The 21,928-nt window shown below is 44.2% G+C and overlaps 1 protein-coding gene and 3 gene segments (V, D, J or C); 1 reads left to right on the top strand and 3 right to left on the bottom strand.

Annotated features, from left to right (window-relative positions):
• Window positions 1-1,156: 1,156 nt before the first annotated feature.
• On the top strand, window positions 1,157-8,401 carry LOC102249352 (zinc finger protein 280B). Its single transcript, XM_005875418.2, has 2 exons — window positions 1,157-1,218; window positions 6,650-8,401. The coding sequence occupies exon 2, from the start codon at window positions 6,719-6,721 to the stop codon at window positions 8,312-8,314; it is 1,596 nt and encodes a 531-aa protein (XP_005875480.2). The 5' UTR covers window positions 1,157-1,218; window positions 6,650-6,718; the 3' UTR covers window positions 8,315-8,401.
• A 6,160-nt stretch (window positions 8,402-14,561) lies between these two features.
• Window positions 14,562-15,239, bottom strand: LOC102249061. The segment is given in 2 exon segments: window positions 14,562-14,971; window positions 15,156-15,239. Coding segments are annotated over 2 exon segments (456 nt in total).
• A 1,903-nt stretch (window positions 15,240-17,142) lies between these two features.
• On the bottom strand, window positions 17,143-17,618 carry LOC102248759. The segment is given in 2 exon segments: window positions 17,143-17,483; window positions 17,570-17,618. Coding segments are annotated over 2 exon segments (390 nt in total).
• A 2,917-nt stretch (window positions 17,619-20,535) lies between these two features.
• On the bottom strand, window positions 20,536-21,187 carry LOC102248453. The segment is given in 2 exon segments: window positions 20,536-20,858; window positions 20,945-21,187. Coding segments are annotated over 2 exon segments (366 nt in total).
• Between the last annotated feature and the right edge of the window lie 741 nt (window positions 21,188-21,928).

The raw sequence follows: 21,928 nt of genomic DNA, 5'->3' as shown, positions 1-21,928 counted from the left end.
GGGCTCTCTCTCTCTCGGGGCGAAAACCCGACACCGGTTTTGCACCCCGCGTCGCCCCCTGAGGAACAGCTGTGGGCGCCGAGCCGCTGGGCCTTGACGCACCTCACCCATTTCTGAGGGTCTCTGCCCCTCCCCCCAGCGGGGTGCCCCCTCCTCGCTGCCGAGTCTCTAAAGCCGCCCGGGCCCTAGTGAGGCGCCCCTGAGCGCCGGGCCGGGGGTGGGTGTTGAGGCTTTTGTTTCGGGCAGTTCCCAGGATTTTTTCTGTGTTTTTTTTTCCCCCTTTATTTTTATTTTATTTTATTATTATTATTGTTTTTTACCAGAACATCACCTCAGTTTATTTCAGAGGTGACAGCAATGTGAAAATCAAGTTCATTCTGAACCGCACCGAGCCCACGTAGCCATTTACGTCTCTTTAAAGTTATTCCCTCCAAAAAACTCGGCTTTCCCCACCCCACCCACCAGCGTTCCCACTGGTTCGCTTTTGTGCAGGACCTCCAGGTGGTGGGTCAGTGGCTTTAGGGGTATTTCAGCATTTCTCCCCCCAGATAAAAACTTCTTCCCCCAGATCTATATTTTGCGTAGATTTCTCTGCAGATTCTTTCCTCAGGAATCTCAATGCAGTTACCACACCCTCTCATTTTACCTGTGCGCCCCCAGTGAAAACGGTCTGCCCCGAAAAGTATGATGGGTGTCGCCTGTGATCACCCAGTTAACAGAGTCATTTCACCTCCGTGGTGATTTTTATCCTGTTTCAAGATAACCGACTCCACATGGGGCGTTATTTCCATCTTTATCGACTCAGGCATGTGAGCGAGTGCCCAGGTTCTACCTCTTCTATGTCCTCCTCCTTCATAAGTGGATGGAATTACTTTATAGAAGTTGGATGTAGGACAGTTAACCTTTTACAAACATTTAAAATGTAGGTTAAAATAACTAGTGTGGAAAAAGAAACACTATAATGATAGGAAGCCTACACACAATTCAAAATTTAATTAATTTATTTGGAGGAATGGGTTTGAAGAAAGGAAGTCTCTTTTCTGGTTAAAGGGGAGATGCTTGAGGAACAGCTAAATGAGAGTATCAGGTGGACAGCGGGTAGAAAATATGTCTGTAACATGTAAATAACCTTAATCCCTTTCTCTGGTTGCCTCAAGGATGTGACCTTCTCCTGCCTGAAATATTGCAAGTTCTTAGAAGTTTCCGTGCACATCCAAGGTAAGAGGAGGGACATTTTCATCACGAGGACTAAGATGGTATTTTTTTCCTTCAGTTTTTCTCTTATTCCCTTTTGTGCTAAAACATTATTTAGACAGTGTTTCCTGAGTGTATGTGATCTGAATCTGCATATGTGTGATAAATTCAGGTCGATCATTGATTTAGGAAATTTTGGAACCTTCTAAACTGCTTCCTTAAACAAGGGGAGCGTGGGGGAATCCCTTGAAAGGAAAAAGAAAAGTAGGAGTACATAGATCTTAAGCTATGTAAATCTATTTTCTTTTAGCGTGGTATACGTCTAAAATGGACTGATAACACATACTGTAAGATTTCAGCTAATATATTAAAGTAATAAGTGGTTCATTTAAGGTGAATATATATTGGTTAAAATGAGTACATGGGGTTAGTTTGTTTAATTCTATACCCTTTTCCATAAGGGCTTTATTTCTGTATTTGAATGTGGCTGGATAGGGGAGGCCGTCTAAATTTATTTTATGCCAGTAGTCACGTTTACAGGTAAGTTATGATCCATTTTTTAATGAGTTATCTGTTGCTGTGTAACACTGTATATCTCAGCACTTGCTAGCATAAAATAAATCTTCATTATCATAGTTTCTGAAGGTCTGGAATCCAGAGTGCCTTAGCAGGGTGGTTCTAGCTCAGGGTCTCTCATGAGGTTGTAGTCAAGTTTTTGTCTCTGTCCGCGGACTTGACTTTTGTCAGATGATTTTCGTCTAGCTCACTCACTGGGCTGTAGGCAAGGAGCTTCAGTTCCTCACTCTGTGGGCCTCTCCATGAGGCTGCTCATGTCATGACAGCTGGCTTCCCCCAGAGTGAGTGATTCAAGAGCGAGCTTTCACCCAAGAGAAGTGCAGACTCTTTTTCAAAAGTTCGGTGTGCCATATTTGCTTAGTCCAGCCGTGGGCAAACTACGGCCCGCGGGCCGGATTTGGCCCGTTTGAAATGAATAAAACTAAAAAAAAAAAAAGACCGTACCCTTTTATGTAATGATGTTTACTTTGAATTTATATTAGTTCACACAAACACTCCATCCATGCTTTTGTTCCGGCCCTCTGGTCCAGTTTAAGAACCCATTGTGGCCCTCGAGTCAAAAAGTTTGCCCACCCCTGGCTTAGTCCCACAGGCAAACCCTGTGATAGTGTGGGAGAGGGCTACGCAAAAGAGTGAATGCCAGGAGGTGGGATTCATGTGAGCCCATCTTGGAGGCTGGCTACCACTCCTATTTGTACACTTTTCCAACCTTTTCTCCTGGGATGGAAGACCCAGCACACTCTCCCTTCCCAGAGCATGCCCACGCCTTTCCCTTCCCCTTCTGCCCTCGTCCCACCCACAAGGTACATTACCATTACTTTCCTAGCTCCCAAGCTCCAAGGGCCCTTCCTTTATCTCTATAACTTGTTTCCTAAGCCCATTTCTTTTATGAATTTCTTCTTCTACCTCTGATTTTCCAAATAAAGGGACTTTGAATTTGGTATCGTTACTGGAAAGGGGACATGGCCCTGAGTAGGTCTGCCTAGGGCCGACTGGTAGTGTGTGGGTTCTTGACTTTATGCAGAAAAGATTTCACAGTACAAGTCCAGGTGATTTTTAGAGGACAGTTATTAAAGCTGGGGACAGTGAAACAAGGAAGGGCCTAGGATAGAAGGAGAGGGAGATTTCACAATACAAGTCCAGGTGATTTTTAGAGGACGGTTATTAAAGCTGGGGACAGTGAAACAAGGAGGCCTAGGATAGAAGGAGAGGGACTAGGTGGGGACATGAGCCTAGGCTGGGCTGCTTTGGCTCACTAAGTAGTCAGAGAAAACAGAGCCTTGGGGACAGGGTCAGGGGGTTAGCTCAGGACAAGCTGCCACTGCCCATTGCTCCCTGGTTGCAAGCCTTGTGGGATCCCTTACAGTTTAGGGATGCATGCCGGTAGGGGAAGAGAAAGACAAGGGAGTACTCTGGGGAGGGGGAGCCAACCCTAAGTCCTTTGCCTTGAGGCTTTTATCTCTCTTGCAAGCAGGAATCTTAGGGAGGTGTCAGGGAAGGTTTTCAGCAGAATATTCATCAGTTTTCCAAGTGTGTTCTTTCAGGGTCATGGTCTCTACTGATTAGTTAGTTCAGGGCAGGGGGTCCTTAGTCATTGTAGTTGGTCCTGGCATCCCCCACCTGGTTTTGCTGCTTTTCTGGGCCTGGAGCTGAAATACAACTGAGGCCTAGATGTTAACTCTAAGGAGGTGACCTTCTGTATCTGGCTGTAAATTGCTGGGCCAGTTTGTTTCAGTTTCCCTGTCCACTTGTCCTGGCTTCCTAGCCTGTCTCAGTACCAGTTGCTGGGATGTCGGGGGGAGAGGTAATAGGCATTTTTTTCTTTAATTGAGTTATAATTCACATATGGTAAAATTCACTCTTTAGGGTTTAAAATTGAAGGACATACATATATGGCTTTGCGGGCCCATTTGTGTAATCCAGGATATTTTCTCCATCTCAGAACCCATAACTTAATCACATCTGCAAAGGTCCTTTTTCCAAATCACGTAACATATACATGTTTCAGGGATTGGGACCTGATATTTTATTTTTCTTCTAGTTCAACTTACTTTCCTTCCTTATTTCTCCCCCCCTCCCCCATCCCATGACAACCACTAGTTTATTTCTGTCTGTATGGATTTGCCTTTTCTAGATGTTTTATGTATTGTAAGTGGAATCATAAACTATGTGGACTTTTGTGTCTAGTTTTATTCACTTAGCATGTTTACAGGGTTCATTCATATCATATATGTTCTGTGGTGCTTTATTAGTTTTTTTTTATAATATATTTTATTGATTTTTTTTTACAGAGAGGAAGGTGAGAGGGATAGAGGGTTAGAAACATCGATGAGAGAGAAACATTGATCAGCTGCATCCTGCACACGCCCCCCCCCCCCCCCGGGGATGTGCCCGCAACCAAGGTACATGCCCTTGACCGGAATCAAACCTGGGACCCTTCAGTCCGCAGGCCGACGCTCTATCCGCTGAGCCAAACCGGTTCAGGCTGCTTTATTAGTTTTAATGGCTGAATAATATTCCATTGTATTACCATAGTTTGTATATGCACCCATCAATTAGTGAACATTTGAATAGTTAGCACTCTGTGGCTATTATGAATAATGATGTTTGAACATTGTTGTGCAAGTTTTTGTGTGGATTTGTGTTTTCAATTCTTTGCAGTATAGACCTAGGAGTAAAATTGCTGGATCGTATGGTAACTCTGTATTTTGCCTGGCTGGTGTGGCTAAGTGGTTGAGCATTGACCCATGCACCAGGAGGTCACAGTTCTATTTCTGGTCAGGGCACTTGCCTGGGTTGTGGGCTCCATCCCTGGTAGGGGGTACGCATGAGGCAGCCAATCCATGAGTCCCTCTCGTCATTGAAGTTTTTTTTCTCTCTCTCTCCCTTCCTCTCTCTGAATTAAAAAAAAAAAGGTAACTATATTTAATTGTTGAAATACTGCCAACTGTTTTCCAAAGTGGCTGCGCCATTTTCCAGTAATTGCACCAGCAATATATGAGGATTCCAAATTCCCTGCATCTTCTGCAACACTTATTATTGTTCCTCTTTTTTATTGTAGCCAATAGTGGGTGTGAAGCAGATCTAATTGTGATTTACATTTTCCTAATGACTAAACATGTTGAGCAGTATTTTTTGTGGGTATTGGCTATGTATATATATCTTCTTTGGAGAAATGTCTATTGACATCTTTGCCCATTGTTTAATTATTTTTTAATGTGCTAAAAACCCTATAACATAAATTTTACCACCTTAACCATTTTTAAATGTTAAGTATATTCACAGTCTTTTGAAACAGCTCTCTGGAACTATTTCATGTTGAAAAATTGAAACTCTACTCATTAAACAACAAACTCCCCTTTTCACTCTCTCCCTAGATCAGTGATGGCGAACCTTTAGAGCTCGGCGTGTCAGCATTTTGAAAAACCTTAACTTAACTCTGGTGCCGTGTCACATATAGAAATTTTTTGATATTTGCAACCATAGGAAAACAAAGACTTATATTTTTGATATTTATTTTATATATTTAATTGCCATTTAACAAAGAAAAATAAACCCAAAAAATGAGTTGACGTGTCACCTCTGACACGCGTGTCATAGGTTCACCATCACTGCCCTAGATCCTGGTATTCATCCTACTATTCTAAGATTTGTATCTTTTCTGTTGCTTCGATTACTTTACATACTTCATATAAGTAGAATCATACAGTATTTGTCTTTTTTGTGGCTGGCCTATTTCATTTACCACATGTCTTCAATGTTCATGCATATTGTAGCATGTGACAGAATTTCCTTTTTATGACTGAATAATATTCCATTGTATGTATATGTCACATTTAAAAATTGTCAGGCGTGGATTAAAAAAAATACCCAACCATTTAGGAATAAAGGAATAATATAATTATAGTGGTATTTTAAGATTCAGATAGTGGCAATGTGCTATATAATTTGAAGGCTAGAGAGATAAGACAGAACAATTTGAAGCTTATTACAGATGTACAGACATGAAGTAACCAGTGGGCCTAAACCTAGAAGTTGGGAGTAGGTGCTTTAATAAGAATGGAAATGAAATGTAGTTAGATGACCTGACCAGTGCTCTAAAAAATTACTTAGAATCACTAATACATTCCTGTGATTAAATTGATGGGAGCTAGGGGAGGTTAGAACAGGTTTTATAAAGTAGAAGGAGAGTAAAAATGAGTCCAGTGAGGCTCTTTGATCCTTAGAGACTAAGCAATAAATAGCACCATCATCAGAAATAGACATGCACTAAATCAGAGTTCTGTTGGGAAGAACACAGAACCAGAATTCAGGAATCACACATTTTAGTGCTAGCTCTGTTTCCAAACCCTACATATAACTTTAGCTGAATCATAAACTTTTCTAGCCTTTAGAAGTCCATCCTGAGATAATTCTGATGGTCATATTACTTGTCAAATTATCTTCTGAGTTTTATGGTATTATGAAGAAATTAATCCTTTTGATTTAGATTTTTTTTTATAGAGAGGATGTTAGAGCATAAATGTAGAATTACCTAGAAGGTAGTTACTAGGAATGTGGAAGTGATCCTGCGAAGAGGTTAGATTAAGGAAGAAGTTCTCCCATAGAACATTTTTGATTGCCACCGCTAGGGGATTGCCATTGGCATTTGCCGGTAGAGGCAACAGAAGAGATCATAATCAGCATAGGACAAATCTATGATTATGATTCTAGAGTCTCACAGACTTGTAATCATAGTTTTAAGCTGTCATTTATTCTCTTTGAGTCTCAGTGTCCTTATCTGTAAAATAATGGATGTTTATAACTAGCTTGAGTTTTGGAGAAAAATGAGATACATTTTTTTCTGTACTTACTGATGTGTCGTGTTGTTTGTACTTAGGTGGCAGTTCACATTAAGGAAAAACTAGGACTTGTGGCCACACCCTTCAAGAATAAAAAAAGTTAGAAAATGGGACCACCATATATGGTATGTGAGGAAAAACAAGAGCCAGGACCACAGAAGAGCATAGAAGAAAACAAACAAGTAGATGAAGATGCTGAGCTGATCTTTGTTGGGGTGGAACATGTAAATGAAGATGCTGAGCTGATCTTCGTTGGGGTGACTTCACATTCAAAACCAGTCGTTTCCCACATCTTGAACAGAGTCACCCCGGGTTCATGTTCAAGGAGAAAAAAGTATGGTAAGCTCAGAAAAGATACTGCTCACAAATTGCAGCCTGTAAGTCATGTGACCCCTACATCCGAAGCAGTGACTGTCTTGCCAGTTCCTGAGCCTGAATCAAGATTAACAGATAGTCCTATTATTATTGAGCCTTTGTCTGAACCTGCTTATAGAAGTAATTCACCACAAGTTGTGCCTAATAGCTCTTCAGAGTTATGTTCTCCTTTGATTACATTCACAAGTTCATTGCAGCATCCAGTGGGATCAGCACTTTCTGTAAGAGGTCTGAGTAAAAGTCCTCGTGCATCAAAGCGACTTCGCACTTCTGAAGTAAACAGCATAAGTCCAAAAAGGCCTAAACTCAGTGACAAAATCACAGGGGGACAGTCTTCAGTTGTGTCCTCTTCAGGAATCTTTCATACAATGATTCCTCAGCAAAGCACACCCTCAAATGGTGTTCATACCTCATTAAGCCCTATTCAGAACGGAGCACTTTTTCCAACAGCTTTTCCAAAGGACAAAGTCCATTTCAAGACTATAAATCCTGTTGGAGAAAATAGACTGACAAAAACAGATCTTTTGAGCCTAGCAAGTCAAAACAAGACTGACGATCTCAAGAAAGGAAATCTGATTGTGTTACTTCATGACTTTTACTACGGACAGCATCCAGGAGATAGGCAGCCAGAACAGAAGACTCACACAACCTTTAAATGCTTCAGCTGCAGGAAAGTTCTAAAAAATGTCAAGTTTATGAATCACGTGAAGCACCATTTGGAACTTGAGAAGCAGGGAGATGACAATTGGAAAAACCACACCACCTGCCAGCATTGCCACCGGCAGTTTCCCACTCCCTTCCAGCTGCAGCGTCACATCGAAAGTGTGCACACAGCCCAGGAGCCCTCCGCTGTCTGTAGAATTTGTGAATTGTCATTTGAAACAGATCAGGTTCTCTTACAGCACATGAAGGACAATCATAAGCCTGGCGAAATGCCCTACGTGTGCCAGGTTTGCAATTATAGATCGTCGGCCTTTGCTGATGTGGAAACACATTTCAGAACCTGGCATGCAAACACTAAGAATCTGCTTTGTCCATTTTGTCTCAAAATTTTCAAACTGGCAGCACCCTACATGTATCATTATAGAGGACACTGGGAAAAGTTTATTCATCAGTGTTCCAAATGCCGGCTACAGTTTTTAACTTTCAAGGAGAAAATGGAGCACAAGACCCGGTGTCATCAAATGTTTAAGAAGCCTGAGCAACTGGAAGGATTGCCTCCTGAAACTAAAGTTGTTATTCAGGTATCACTGGAGCCTCTTCAACCAGGGTCAGTGGAAGTAGCATCCATTATTGTGAGCACATCTGATTCTGAACCATCACCCTAGACCTAAAAGTAGAATTAAAACAACATCAATAACAACAACAACCGTTAATCCCATTTTCAGGAAATCTAAAGCAAGTACTTTAATGAAAGTGAGAAACCTCATAAATAAAAAAAATACAAAACATTAGTAGCTTAAAAATAGTGAAGCCAATGGGTCATTTATGAGTTTTTTTTTTATAAAATTCATGGAATTCAGTATTATTTGATACGAGTTTTGAGATGTTATTTAAAAAATGTATTAATTGCTTTTTATGTGACTGTATCTGGCTTAACACAAAAGGTGCTTGTGTATGTATATGTATGTGAAAGAAAAGCCAGAAACCTATTTATTATTTTTCTATTTCATGTTACTTTTGAGTGTGAAATCTCTTTTTTCTGTATATAGAATCTGTAGAGTTACATGCCTTGAAGATTATAATATTAACTCTAGTCAGACTGGAATGGCTTTGGTATGGCATGGTCCTGTTTACTGCTGAAGTCCCAGAAGTGCCTCTGTTGTGCTGGCCTAAAGTAACCTGCCTCTGAACATCTGGGTGTGGAGAAGTTGAGGGAGAAGCTATGGCGTGAATGGGACCAGGAAGTGGGAGGTTAGTCATTGGAGAGCAGAGGCTCTTTTTCCCAGTGGAGAGAGCGGCACACACTCACTTGTCTTGGAGCCAAGACAGAAAGAATACTGTGTCAGTGTCGTTATCCCACCCAAGTACATCCAAAGAGGCAAAGTCATTACAATAAAATGCCTATGTTTGGTGAGGGGCCCTTGCAGACGTCAGACAACCGGTGTATCATTGGCTTAAGCAGAGGGAGCTAATAGAATGGGGCCTGGTGCCAATGGGCCTCTTGTTGAGTGACCCACAAGGAAATTCAATTTGTTCCCTCCCCTCCTTTCTGGCTGGCCTTTAGTCAGAATGAGCTATGTCCCGTACAGCTACAGCAGTAAAGAAGTAAAGTTTCCCATGACAAAGCACTGACATCCATAGTTTGAACTGTACTGGACCCATAATTTTAACTAAAAAAGGCCAAATTGTATCTGTCCAGTTCATGGACTGAGCTCAATTTAGTTCTCTAACGGTTAAGCTGGAATGGGCATTGTCCAAGAACAGTAGGTACAGTGGGTACAAATAGCCCAGGTGACTTACTAAAATTAAGCTTGTTATAGGGCTTTTCCGTATATTTTTCTATGTTTGTGTATCTTTCCCTAATTGAACATGTGAAGTTTGCAGTTTTGTACTTTGCCTTGTTGGGCATGAATGTATTACAGTTAAGAGTTATTATTGTCTTGTGTGTGTAATTTCCCATTTCATAAAATTAATACCTTTTGGGTCTTGACACATTCCAATGTGCAAGTAATGTTCCTTTTATTTTAATAAGTATTAGGTCCTAGAGTTATTGCCCTTCATCTAATCTGTCCACCTATCTATTAGGTGAATATACTATGAGGAGACCTTCCCCTGCCATTTCCAAGGGTCCTTTCACAGAACTGGAATACTTCACTGTAATACTTTCTGAGTTTGATTTTTGAACATTGGCGGCCTTGGCTGCTTCTGTGGGTTCCCAGGGTTGAGTCTCCCTCAGTATATTCTAGTGCCATCCCTTCTTCTACCCCCCGCCCAGGTACCCAGCAGCCTCTGTGCTCCACTCAAGGAATCTGGGATCCTGGCTAGAGATCTAAGCCAGGAAAATCTTTTTTCCCTTTGCTTTCTCTTCAAGGCACCTTATATCTCCCCACTCCTTTCTTCCCTCCTCAATCTATTTAAATTCCGTAAACTTTCACAAAAACCTGAGAAGTGATCATCATCAAGGGTTTAGCATCCCTCTTAAGAGTTGGGGAGGAGGCACTAGACAGTAAAGTAGCTGTGAGTGTGTTGTCCATGTTTTAGATAATATCCTTGGTGTGGATTCTTGTTGTATTTGCTCAATGCTTGACTAATTGATTGATGGATTTGCACTTTGAACATTTTACTAGGCCTTTTCAGTTTGTTTGCTTGGGCCAAGGCACTTTGCTAAAATTTTAGCCTGAACTCCTTTCTTTAGGGGTAGAAAAGTGTGTGTGTTTGTGTGTGTGTGTGTATGTGTGTGTGTGTTGGTATCAGGTGGAAATTTCTGGGTATAACTAGATCTTTAGACTTTGCATACTTATCTCCCTTATTCTGTTTCGATGGTAAAAATATGAAAATGTTTTTATTCTATGTGTTTGTGGCTACTTGGTTTTATCAACTGTTACTGTTGTTTGCTATTTCACTAAAATATGCCCCTAAGGAGTACAAATTGTTACTTATTGCCAAGGTTTCAGTGATATAGCCCCTACCTACCTCCTCTCTGTTTTTCATTCTGTACCATGCTTCTCTACCGTTTTCCCCACTGGTGCACTATTTTTGATGCACTGGCCTTGCTTTTCCTCAAGCAAATCACATTTCTTCCTAATCCAAAGACTTTGCAACTGCTGTTCTTTGTCTTAGAATTCTCTTCCCCTAGACCTGCATGGCTCTCTACCTCATTTATTTGTTGGACATTTCCTTTGATTCATTGAGTTTCATTAAAGTTCTTAAAATGACACTGACAATGAAATTCGGCCCCACCCCTTTTCTTCTCCAAAGAGACACTTTATGTCTCCTTTCTACTTTCTTTCCTCTCTCATCTAGTTAAATTTCCTAGGTTTTCACAAAAAAACTAGGAAGGGATAATTATTAAGGACTTTGCTCCTCTCTTAGAATGGAGCTCGCTCAAGTCCATTTCTGTGCCTGCAACCAAAAGAAAATTAATATAGTGAGTTGAGTTCCTTCAGGAGCTTTCTCTGTTTTTCTATTGATATCTCTATATTTTTTAAAGCAATGCCACTTTGTTTTGTTTACAAATATATTGAATAGCTGTCAAGATTACTATTTTGTTATTACCCCTCATGAATGTCCATGTCTATTTGGCTTGCTTGTTCTTTCAGATAAATTTTATTTTATTATTGTTGCCAAAAATTCTAAATAAAATAGCAATTATAATAATAAAATGTTATTTTGAAAAAAAACATTTTTGTTATTTGTCTTTTCATTCGTAACATGGCATGTTTATAGTTTAATTTTTTTAGCACTACTATGTAAACTCTTTGCCTTTCCTCCAATTGTGTTTATTTTTGTTAATATATTTTTTATTGATTTCAAAGAGGAAGGGAGTGTGAGAGAGAGATAGAAACATCAATGATGAGAGAGAATCAATCATTGACTGGCTGCCTCCTGCACGCCCCCAACTGGGGATCGAACCCACAACCTGGGCATGTGCCCTTGACTGGAATGGAACCCGGAACCCTTCAGTTCGAAGGTTGACACTCTGTCCACTGAGCTAAACCGGCTAGGGCAATCATGTTTATTTCTAATCTTACTGCATTGACCAGAACTTCAAAAAGATGTGAAAATGGACTTTCTTGTTCTTGGTTTCAATGAGAAATGCTTTACCATGAAAGGTAATGAGTATACTGCTTAATGAATTTCTATCTTTAGAATATTTAAAGAGAATTGTTATTTAGTTTTATTGGGTAGTTTATGCCATCTATTGAGATAATCATTCACCTTTTCATTACTGATCCAACGTTTTGCTTGGCTGGATTTACAACTTTTCTATTAGAAACTTTCTTGAAGCAAAAAATAGTTCTACTTGAAGGTGAATATTATCCTCTGTACTCAGAATATAATTTCCTTCTTATTTCTAATATTGAAATGCATTTTCTTTTCCCCTCATTGGTTTGCCACAGTTTTGTCAATGCTTCTGATTTACTTGTCCCAAGAAGCAATTCTTGATTTATTATCCCAAGTAGTTTTGTTTTTATTCTCTATTTTTGTCTTGATTCATTATATACCTACTTTTTCCGCCTTTTAAAAAATGTATTAATTGATTTGAGAGCGAGAGAAGAAGGAAGAGAGAGAGAGAGAGAGAGAGAGAGAACCCCCCAACACATCTACTTGTTGTTCCACTTACCCATTGGTTGAGTCTTACATATGCCTGACCAGGCATTGAACTTACACCCTTGGCATATTGGGATGATGCTCTAACCAACTGAGCTACCTGGCCAGGGCTTTTATACACCTACCTTTTTAAAAAATATATTTTATTGATTTTTTTTACAGAGAGGAAGGGAGAGGGATAGAGAGTTAGAAACATCAATGAGAGAGAAACATCGATCAGCTGCCTCCTGCACACCCCCCACTGGGGATGTGCCCGCAACCACGGTACATGCCCTTGACCGGAATCGAACCTGGGACCTTTCAGTCCACAGGCCGACGCTCTATCCACTGAGCCAAACCGGTTAGGGCTATCCACCTGCTTTTAAAGGATTGTTCTTTATTATGGCTTTTTATTTTAAAAGTTAATTTTTCTGTATTAAAGGATTTAAGGACTTTGTTTATAGCTTTGTCTGAATCCCAAATACTTTGATGCATATTTTTATTTTTATTAAAGTTTTAATTCTCCATACTTTTTTGGTAACTTAATTATAAGATTTAAAAATTTGCAGGCTGACTGTTTTAGTCTGAATGTGTAGTTTTACTGAGAATTAAAATTTTCCTGAGAGCTTTGAGGGGGTGTGTTTATTATACACTGACAAGTCCATTTATATAAATATACCCTTTTCAAATTACAAATGAGTTACTAAAAAATGATATTTTTTTGTTTCTATAGTAAATATATGAAATGTTTTAATCTGAAAATAGATCTCTCAAAATGAATCTAGTGTAACAGGTAAAGGTATGAAAATATTCATTTGAGAATAATTACTAGTAACAAAATTTGGAAATGTTAAAGAAAAATTATTCTTGACACTTAAAGACAGTAAGGAAAACTTTATTCAAGGGGGGACAACTACAATGCGGTTTTGTACTACAGGAAAGAGATTGAGCTAAACTCTGACTCCATCAAGAGCAAAGTGGGGATTTACTGCCAAGGAACAGGATGGGTGTCAGTGGATAGGAAATTTCTAAGAGGAAACTTCAAGGATAAGGTCGGTTTTGGCTAAACCAACTTGACAGGATTATTGCCAAGGACAGGCAAGGGTGATAGGGTAAGGGATAGGAATTCGATCAGATACCACAGGGAGGGCTTTTCCTTTAACTGACCCAGCAGGAATCTTGCTAAAAACTGGACTAAAGAGGAAGAGCCACCAGATTAAAGACAGTTCACAGTTGGGAGTTTAGTAGTCGTCTATTGATGTATAACAAAGTACAGAACTAACAGCTTAAAAAAAAAAACACAAAAAACACTTGGTACCTTACACCAAGCATGTCAAACTTGTGGCCCGCTGGCCGCATAAATACTCATTAACGATGACTCATTTATTTCAGCCCTTTGTATTCAGCATGTCTCTATCAAAACAAACCTACGTTTCTATGAAAATGGAAGCTTTTGCTTTTTGCAGCCCACATAATTAAGCCTTGTTTATTTGGCCCGTGTTAGCCTTTGAGTTTGACATGCTGGCCTTACACTGTTTCTGAGAGCCAAGAACCTAGGAGCAACTTAGCTGGGTTGTTCCGCTTCGGGGCTTCTTGAGATCTTAGTCACCTGAAGGCTTGCCTGGGGCTGGAGGACTTGCTTCCAAGATGGCTCACTCCCCTGGCCAGTGAGAGGACACTGTTCCTTTCTGGCTGTTGGGAGAAAGCCTGAGGTCCTCCACGGGAGCCTCTCCATTGGAGACCTGAGTGTTCTCAAGACCTGACTACCTGGCTTCCAGAGCAAGTGAGGGAGGGGAGCAAGCGAAGGAGGGAGGGGGGAGCGAGTGAGGGCTCTGCAGTGCCTTTGCGGCCTCGTCTCAGCAGTTTTACTCTGTCATTTTCACGCTGTTCCATTCATTAGAAGGGAGGCGCTCAGCTCAGCCCACACATTAAGGGGAAGGTGGTTACGTTTCACTTTGAAGGGACTCAGTTAATTAGGTGCATTTCCTGCTTTGGGAGTCCTTTGCTCTCTTCTGGTCCTTGGCCTGCGCCTATTTGCGAAGGGGGTTCCCCTCACATCTCACCTTCCTAAGTGCCGCCCAAACAGAGCTCTCTCTGTGTTACGGCGTCTCCTAACAGTCCTTTTGCCCTTCTCCTCCATCATCCTGAAGTCCTCACACTCACCGCCACCTCACCAGGACAGCCCACACCCCGGAGAGGGGATCACCAAGAGCATGAACCCCGGGAGGTAGGGTCAGTGGGGGCGGTCTTAGTGGTTGTTACCCACAGTCTGCCCTCCGGCCCTTGGAGACTCACATCCCTCTCCCATGGCAGACGCACTGCCTAGGCCTGTGGTTCAGCTTTGCACACACAGAAAGGAAGTCTGCAGGCGCAGAGGGCACTGAGCCCGGGTTTATGTCTCACTTCCCCGCCTGCATCTGTCACTGTGCAATGGTTGCTGAACCACAGAGCACAGTAATACTCCGCCTCATCCTCGGGCTGGGCCCCCGTGATGGTGAGCGTGGCCTTGCCTCCCGCCAGGGCGCCGGAGAATCGGACCGGAACCCCCGGAACCCGGTTGGTGGTACCACCTATTATACCCTTGGGTACCTGGTAGGGCTTCTGTTGGATCCAGCTAGCATAGTTACTGGTGGTGACGGCGGCCCCCGTGCTGGCGCCGCAGGTGAGTATGGCCGTCCCCCCAGGGTTCGTGATCAGTGAGGCTTGCTGAATCACAGACTGGGAAGTGGTCCCTGAAAACAGGTGAGAGACCAAAGGTCAGGAACGGGGACAGGGGGCAGGAAGGAGCACTGTGGTCTCTCTCACTCCCACCCTCCCAGACCAAAGGTCAGAAACGGGGACAGGGGGCAGGAAGGAGCACTGTGGTCTCTCTCACCCCCCCCCCCCCACCCCGAAGCCCAGAGAGGCCCCCCTGACCTGTGCAGTGAGCCACAAGCGCGAGCAGGAGCGAAGCCCAGGCCATGGTGTAGACGCCCCCGTGCTGTGCTTCTCGAGCCCCCTCAGCACAGAGTCAGCCTGCACTGCTCCCATTTTAGCTCCTTCCACCCTCGGGGGTGGGCATTTCATGCAAATAAACTCCCCTCCCGGGGGCGCTGAGCAGTGTGGCCCCGTCTGGCAGCCCCTGAGCTGCTCCACATCAGTGACAGTTGGACTCAGGCATACAGGACCATTTCACAGCCGAGCTTGCCTCCCGGGCGCTGGCCCACAGCCCCCTCTAGTGACCACAGTGAGAATATCACCAAAGGGCAGATGCGCTCCTGAGGGGCGTTTCCTGTTTGCAAGCCCTCTTTGCTCTGGTCTGGAGTTTTTAGTTCTCTCAGTGGCTGTGCCTTTACTCTGCTCCTCCCATTTCATCTTTTGGAGAAGCGGAACTCAGATTCTATCTCCTCCTTGCTTAAAAACCTCTGAGGGCTTCCTGTTGTCCACCCCTTTCTTGTCAGTGTCACCTCTTGTCACACCCCACCATGTGCCTTATTCTCATGGGCCGGTTGTCCCTCACTTCCCTGTAGGGTCAGCCCCGGGAGGATGGGACCCCGTCCGTCCGGTCAGTGCTGTGCTCTGAGCTCTAACCCGAGCCTGGCACAGAGCGCATGTTCAGGAAAACGTAAGGACGCACAGACCTCCGCATCTGTGGTGTCCCCTGAGTGGGACCCAGCTGGACTCGGTCCCTGTTCTGACCTGGCTCGTTACAGACTCTCTCTCCAGGGCAGGCTGCCGCTGGGATCGTGAACTTCATTTGACAAGGGCGCCCTTTGAAGGACAACTTCGGGAGGACGAGGCTGCATTCTTTAGGCAGTTGTCCTGACTTGAGTCCTAGGCCCTAAGTAGGGGTCACACTAGCCCACATGTAAACAAAAGCTTCCTAATGAAAACAGAAGGCATCTCCCCCTGACTTCACAAAAGCCACACCATGGAACAGGAGTATTTCATTAAAAACAAGATTAATTAGCCCTGGCCAGTTTGGCTCAGCGGTTAGAGCATTGGCCCATGGACCAACGGATCTTGGGTTCTATTCCCAGTCAAGGGCTCGTACCTTGGTTGCAGGTTCAATCCTCCACCCCCAGTTGGGGCGCAGATAGGAGACAACCAATTGATGTGTCTCTGACACATCAATGTTTGTCTCTCTCTCTCCAGGAGTATTTCATTAAAAACAAGATTAATTAGCCCTGGGCAGTTTGGCTCAGGGGTTAGAGCACTGGCCCATGGATCAACGGGTCTTGGGTTCAATTCCCAGTCAAGGGCTCGTATCTTGGTTGCAGGTTCAATCCTCCACCCCAGGTTGGGGCGCGGATAGGAGGCAACCAATTGATGTGTCTCTGACACATTGATGTTTGTCTCTCTTCCTCTCCCCCATCCTTTCCACTCTCTCTAAAAATCAATGGAAAAAATTTTCTCATTGGGTGAGGATTAAAAAAATTAAAAAGAAATAAAAACAAGATTAATTATATAGCATCATTTCTTTTAAAAATATTCCACTCTCTCTAAAAATCAATGGAAAAAATTTTCTCACTCAGGGTGAGGATTTTAAAAAGTAAAAAGAAATAAAAGCAAGATTAATTATATAGCATCATTTCTTTTAAAAATATTTATTTATTTATTGATTGATTGATTGATTTCAGAGAGGATGGGAGAAGGGGAAAGGAATAGAAACATCAGTGATGAGAGAGAATCATTCATCGGCTGCCTCCTGCACACCCCACACGGGATCAAGCCCGCAACCCAGGGATGTGCCCTGACCGGGACTCGAACCCTGACCTCCTGGTTCCTAGGTCAATGCTCAACCACTGAGCCATGCCAGCTGGGTACCCTTCCCTTTACTTTTTAATGGATGATCCACATTTAGGCTACTTGAGAGCTGGTGTGTCTGATCACGTGATCCCCTGTCACAGGCCCCAGCGGAGGTTTATGTCCTGGTTCCCCATCTGCGTCTCTCACTGTGCCGAGCACCACTGTACACCAGCCAGCAGTGGTACACAGCCTCGTCCTCAGGCTGGGCCCCCGCGAGGGTCAGGGCAGCTTTGCCCCCTCGGATGGAGCCTGAGAACCGGGCCGGGGTCCAGGAGTGTCTGTTGTTCGTGTTATAAATCAGTGTCCTGGGGGTATGGCCAGGCGTCTGCTGGAACCAGTACGGATAGTGGCCATCGGTGACGGCCCCTGTGCTGGAGCCACAGGTGAGAGTGACTGTCCCTCCCGAGGACACGGTCATTTCGGGCTCCTGAGTGACCACAGCCTGAGACCTGGACTCTGAAACCAAAAGCAGACACCTGTCAGGGATAAGGAACAAAGGCAGAGGGACCCCTCCAATGGCTGGTATGGGGGTCTGTATTCACCTGGGCAGTGAGTGAGGAAGAGGAGGAGGAGGAGAGGGGTGCAGGCCATGGTGCAGACGTTAGAAGGGCCCCCTGGCTCTGAGCTGGGGCGGCCTCTCTGCTGACTCTTTATCTCCTACTGAGCTGCTGTGTGAAGGGGTGTGTTGGAGGCTCACCTTATGCAAATCTGAGCCTGTCACCACTGACGTCCACCACCCAGGTCCTCAGCCCTGGGAGCAGCTACACAGTCAGCGGGTAAGCCAGGGGTGGGTGGAGGTTGTGCGTCTACCCTGTGGGAGGAAACAGCTGCTCTAAGCTCTTATACAGGCCAGTGAGCAACCCTTCATGGTCCATTGAATTGGAGCCACTTGAAGTTCAAGGCCGCTGAGAAGATTTATAGCGCCCCCTGGTGGCCTTCTTGGGCTGAGAGTGTGTGGTCTCCTCTCAGTTATGAACATAACTGTTGACTTACTTGTTAACATCGCAGCTGTTGTTTCCCAGGCCATCCCGCACCCATTGCTTGTCTCTTCTTGGCTCATTCCTGTTGGTACATCTTCCTCTGGTTGTTGTTGAAATCCTACCCCAGGGTCAGTGTCAGTGTTACAAGGCCTTCATTTCTTATCTGAGTGTTTTGCATGACTCAGGAATGATTTCATGGCCAACTGACTCTGTTGACATTCTTTATTTTGAGCCTTACATGGAATAGACAGCTGGTTTTAGTCAGAATTATTTACTTTAGAGCAGTGGTCGGCAAACTGCGGCTCGCGAGCCACATGCGGCTCTTTGGCCCCTCGAGTGTGGCTCTTCCACAAAATACCATGTGCGGGCGCACATGTAACTTCGTGGCCCATGCGCAGAAGTCGGTATTTTGTGGAAGAGCCACACTGAAGGGGCCAAAGAGCCGCATGTGGCTCGTGAGCCGCAGTTTGCCGACCACTGCTTTAGAGAATTAAAAGAAAAAGACCAAAGACCGAGGGTTAAATGTTTTACGGCCAAATGGGTGGAGACTAAAGTCATCTGTGTGAATGGTCAACATGACCAAGTCCCCCCAAAAAACCTCTGGACGCCGAGCTTGGGTGAACTCTCCCGGTGGGCAGTACTCCGTGCAGAGTGTGGCACATGGCTGCCAGGAGGCGTTCGCATTGTCCGTGACCTACCCCACTGGGAGGAGACGGGGGACGCTGGCACTTGGAATTCTTGCAGGCCCTCCTCGTGGGCCTTTGCCTTTAACTGGTTTCCATCTGAAGGTCTATATTTTAAATGTCAAGCTTCAGTGGAGGTTCATTGTACCAATGAAAAGTAGGCAGAAGGTGAGCATTATTTTTTATATTTTTATTGAGAGACGACTACCAGGAAAATACAAACGCTCCAGGATTGAATGTGGAAGGTTGTACAGCCAGACCTGGGATCTAGTTCAACAGGTGTTAGTAAATTCAGGAGAAGGAAATGAGATAGGCTTATTTCAGCTTTTTATTTTGGAGTGATTTTAGATGCACAGAACTGTTGCAAAGATAGTACACATATCCTTCACCAAATCTCCCCTGATGTTAACAACTTACATAACCATGGTAAATATTAAAATGATCAAAACTCACTTACAATTGATAACCCAAATAATAGTCCTATGGTTATTAAGGAAACTTAGTTGGTAGGTAAAACGCCGTCCAGAAATGAAAACTTCGTGCCAAGCTTATTTTATTTCTGAATTCTACCAAACTTTTATTTTTTAAAAAATATATATATTTTTGTTTCAGAGAGGAAGAGATAGAGAGAGAGAGAGAGAGAGAAATATCAATGATGAGAGAGAATCATTGATCAGCTGCCTCCTGCACGCCCCACATTAGGGATTGAGCCTGAAACCCGGGCATGTGCCTTGACCAGGAATTGAACCATGACCTCCTGGTTCATAGGTCGAGGTTCAACCACTGAGCCACACCAGCAATTTGGGGCCTTCCTTGGCTTGCAGCTGCATCACCCAGTCTCCGCCTCCATCTCCTCAGAGTGCTCCCCGTGTCTTCATGGGGCTTCTTGCTATCAGGACTCCAGCCACATGGCATTAGGAGGCCACCCCACTCCAGGATGGCCTCATCATAACTAATTACATCGGCATCGACCCTGTGTTCTTATCTTTTTTTTCCCCTGACCCTGTTTTCAAATAAGGTGACATTCGTAGGTCCTGAGATATGTATAACTTTAACATATCTTTTTTGGGGGTGGGAGACACAATTTAACCAAGAACATTAGGGAAGAAGAATCATTTTAAAATGTTTATACATTTTATTTTATTTTATTTACTTTATTTTATTTTACATCCTCACCCGAGGATATTTTTCCATTGATTTTCAGAGAGAGTGGAAGAGAGAGAGAAAGACTGAGCGAACTATTGATGTGAGAGAAACACATTGATTGGTTGACTCCTGCATATGCCCCGACCAGGGTCCAGTCCTGGGAGGAGCCTGCAACCCAGGTATGTGCCCTTGACTGGAATCAAACCTGGACCCTTTGGTCCTCAGGCTGACTATCCACTGAGCAAAACTGGCTACGGATGTATACTTTTCAATGTATTTTAAATATATGCAATATAGTTATTAAATGCATTATATGACAATAAAACAACTTCAGTAACATATGAGAGGACGGTTTCTTTCCTTTGCTCGTAGCTGGCAATGAACATTGGAGATGCTTTTATCTGGAAGAAATGTGTTTGACCTTAGTCCTTAGTACTGATCCAGCAGATATTGTTTCTTCTATAAAATAAAATAAATGAATTCTGCTTTTTGTGCCTTAGTTGCTCATCTCTATTCCCTCCACTTTAGGGTTAAAACAGGAATGGAATCAATTCAGACCCTTCCCCTCACCTTCTCTCTATGGATGGTCAATGTTTAAGCTCCCCTGAGAGCTCAGATGTCTGTTACGTGATGCCAGTATCACAGGACCATGTTTGTACCCACACTCAGCCAAGCTCAGGTTTATGTCCTGGTTCCCCATCAGGGTCGCTCACTGTGGTGAGCACCACTGAAGTATAGCCAGCAGTAGTACTCGGCCTCGTCCTCAGGCTGGGCCCCTGAGAGGGTCAGGGCAGCTTTGCCCCCTTGAATGGAGCCTGAGAACCGGGCCGGCGTCCAGGAGTGTTTCTTGTCTGTGTTATAAATGAGTGTCCTGGGGACCTGGCCCGGCTTCTGCTGGATCCAGTACGGGTAGTGACCATCGGTGACAGCCCCTGTGCTGGAGCCACAGGTGAGAGTGACTGTCCCTCCGGGGGACACGGTCATTCCGGGCTCCTGAGTCACCACAGCCTGAGACCTGGACCCTGAAATAAAAACAGACACATGTCAGGGATAAGGAACAGAAGGCGAGGGGCCCCTCCACGGGCTGGTCTCTGAAATGGCCCTGAACCTGGGCAGAGAGCGAGGAGGAGAAGGAGGGGAGTCCAGCTCATGGTGGAGACTTTCCAAGGTGCCTCGGTCTCTTGCAGGTGCTGGTCTCGGGTGTCCCTTTATCTCCTCCCGGCCTCCTGGGCACAGGGGGTGTTTGCTGGTCATTATGCAAATGTGAGCCCACAGGACCCTCCTGTCCTGGGTCCTGGGCCCAGTTTGAAGCTTCACTGTGAGGAGGAGGCTGGGGAGGCTGTGGGCTCTGAGTCTGTCCCTTGAGGGGAAGCACCTGCTGTCACCTCTAACCCAGACCATGAGCATGGGCGCAGGGCCCACTCAATGAGAACCATGTGAGTTGGCTTCAGGCCTTGCAGCTCTGAGAAGTTCCACAGCGCCCCCTGGTGACGTCCTGTAGAAATTACGCATGGTGCTTGGAACTCTGCAGCAGGACTGGTAATAACCCTTTTTCCTTTCAACAATCAAGAGCTCTGTGATCTTCCTGAGGCCACTCCCCAGGGCAGGAGAATGAGCAGGTGCCATCTCTGATGCTGGGGTTGACCCGTTATTTTCTCAGGTTACTCAGGACCTGCACAAAAGTAAATGACACGCTACGGTCCCAGACCTTAAAGGAACGTGCTTGTTGGCTTTCCCTCTGTCTGCCTGGCCGCTGGGTTAATTTCTGGTGCATGAGCATTTGGAGCAAAGTTTGTGGCTTAAAGTTCCCCAGAAAGCCCATCAGTTCCTATCTGGTCATGATTCCACTTGGTGAAATTCCTGGTTGTTTTTGTTGTCTCTGTGGCTGTTGTGAGGGGCTCCCATCAGAGTCCCAGCCCCCAGGGACATCCTAGCTTTTTCCCTCTGCCTTTGCCAGGAGATGATAATGATGTCGGGGAACAAGTGTCTTGTGTTCTTTGATTACTTCTGTATGTTCTCATTTTTAAAAATTTAATTATATTTTTATTGATTTCAGAGAGGAAAGGAGAGGGAGAGAGAGATAGAAACATCA

This window comes from Myotis brandtii, unplaced genomic scaffold, assembly GCF_000412655.1.
Source record: "Myotis brandtii unplaced genomic scaffold, ASM41265v1 scaffold4623, whole genome shotgun sequence".
NCBI classification, from domain to species: Eukaryota; Metazoa; Chordata; class Mammalia; order Chiroptera; family Vespertilionidae; genus Myotis; species Myotis brandtii.
The sequence above is the reverse complement of the archived record's forward strand: the minus strand, read 5'-3'. Positions and strand labels throughout refer to the sequence as shown.

Coding starts and splice junctions, on each gene's coding strand:
- LOC102249352 (XM_005875418.2), top strand. CDS start 6,719: ATGGGACCACCATATATGGTATGTGAGGAAAAACAAGAGCCAGGACCA.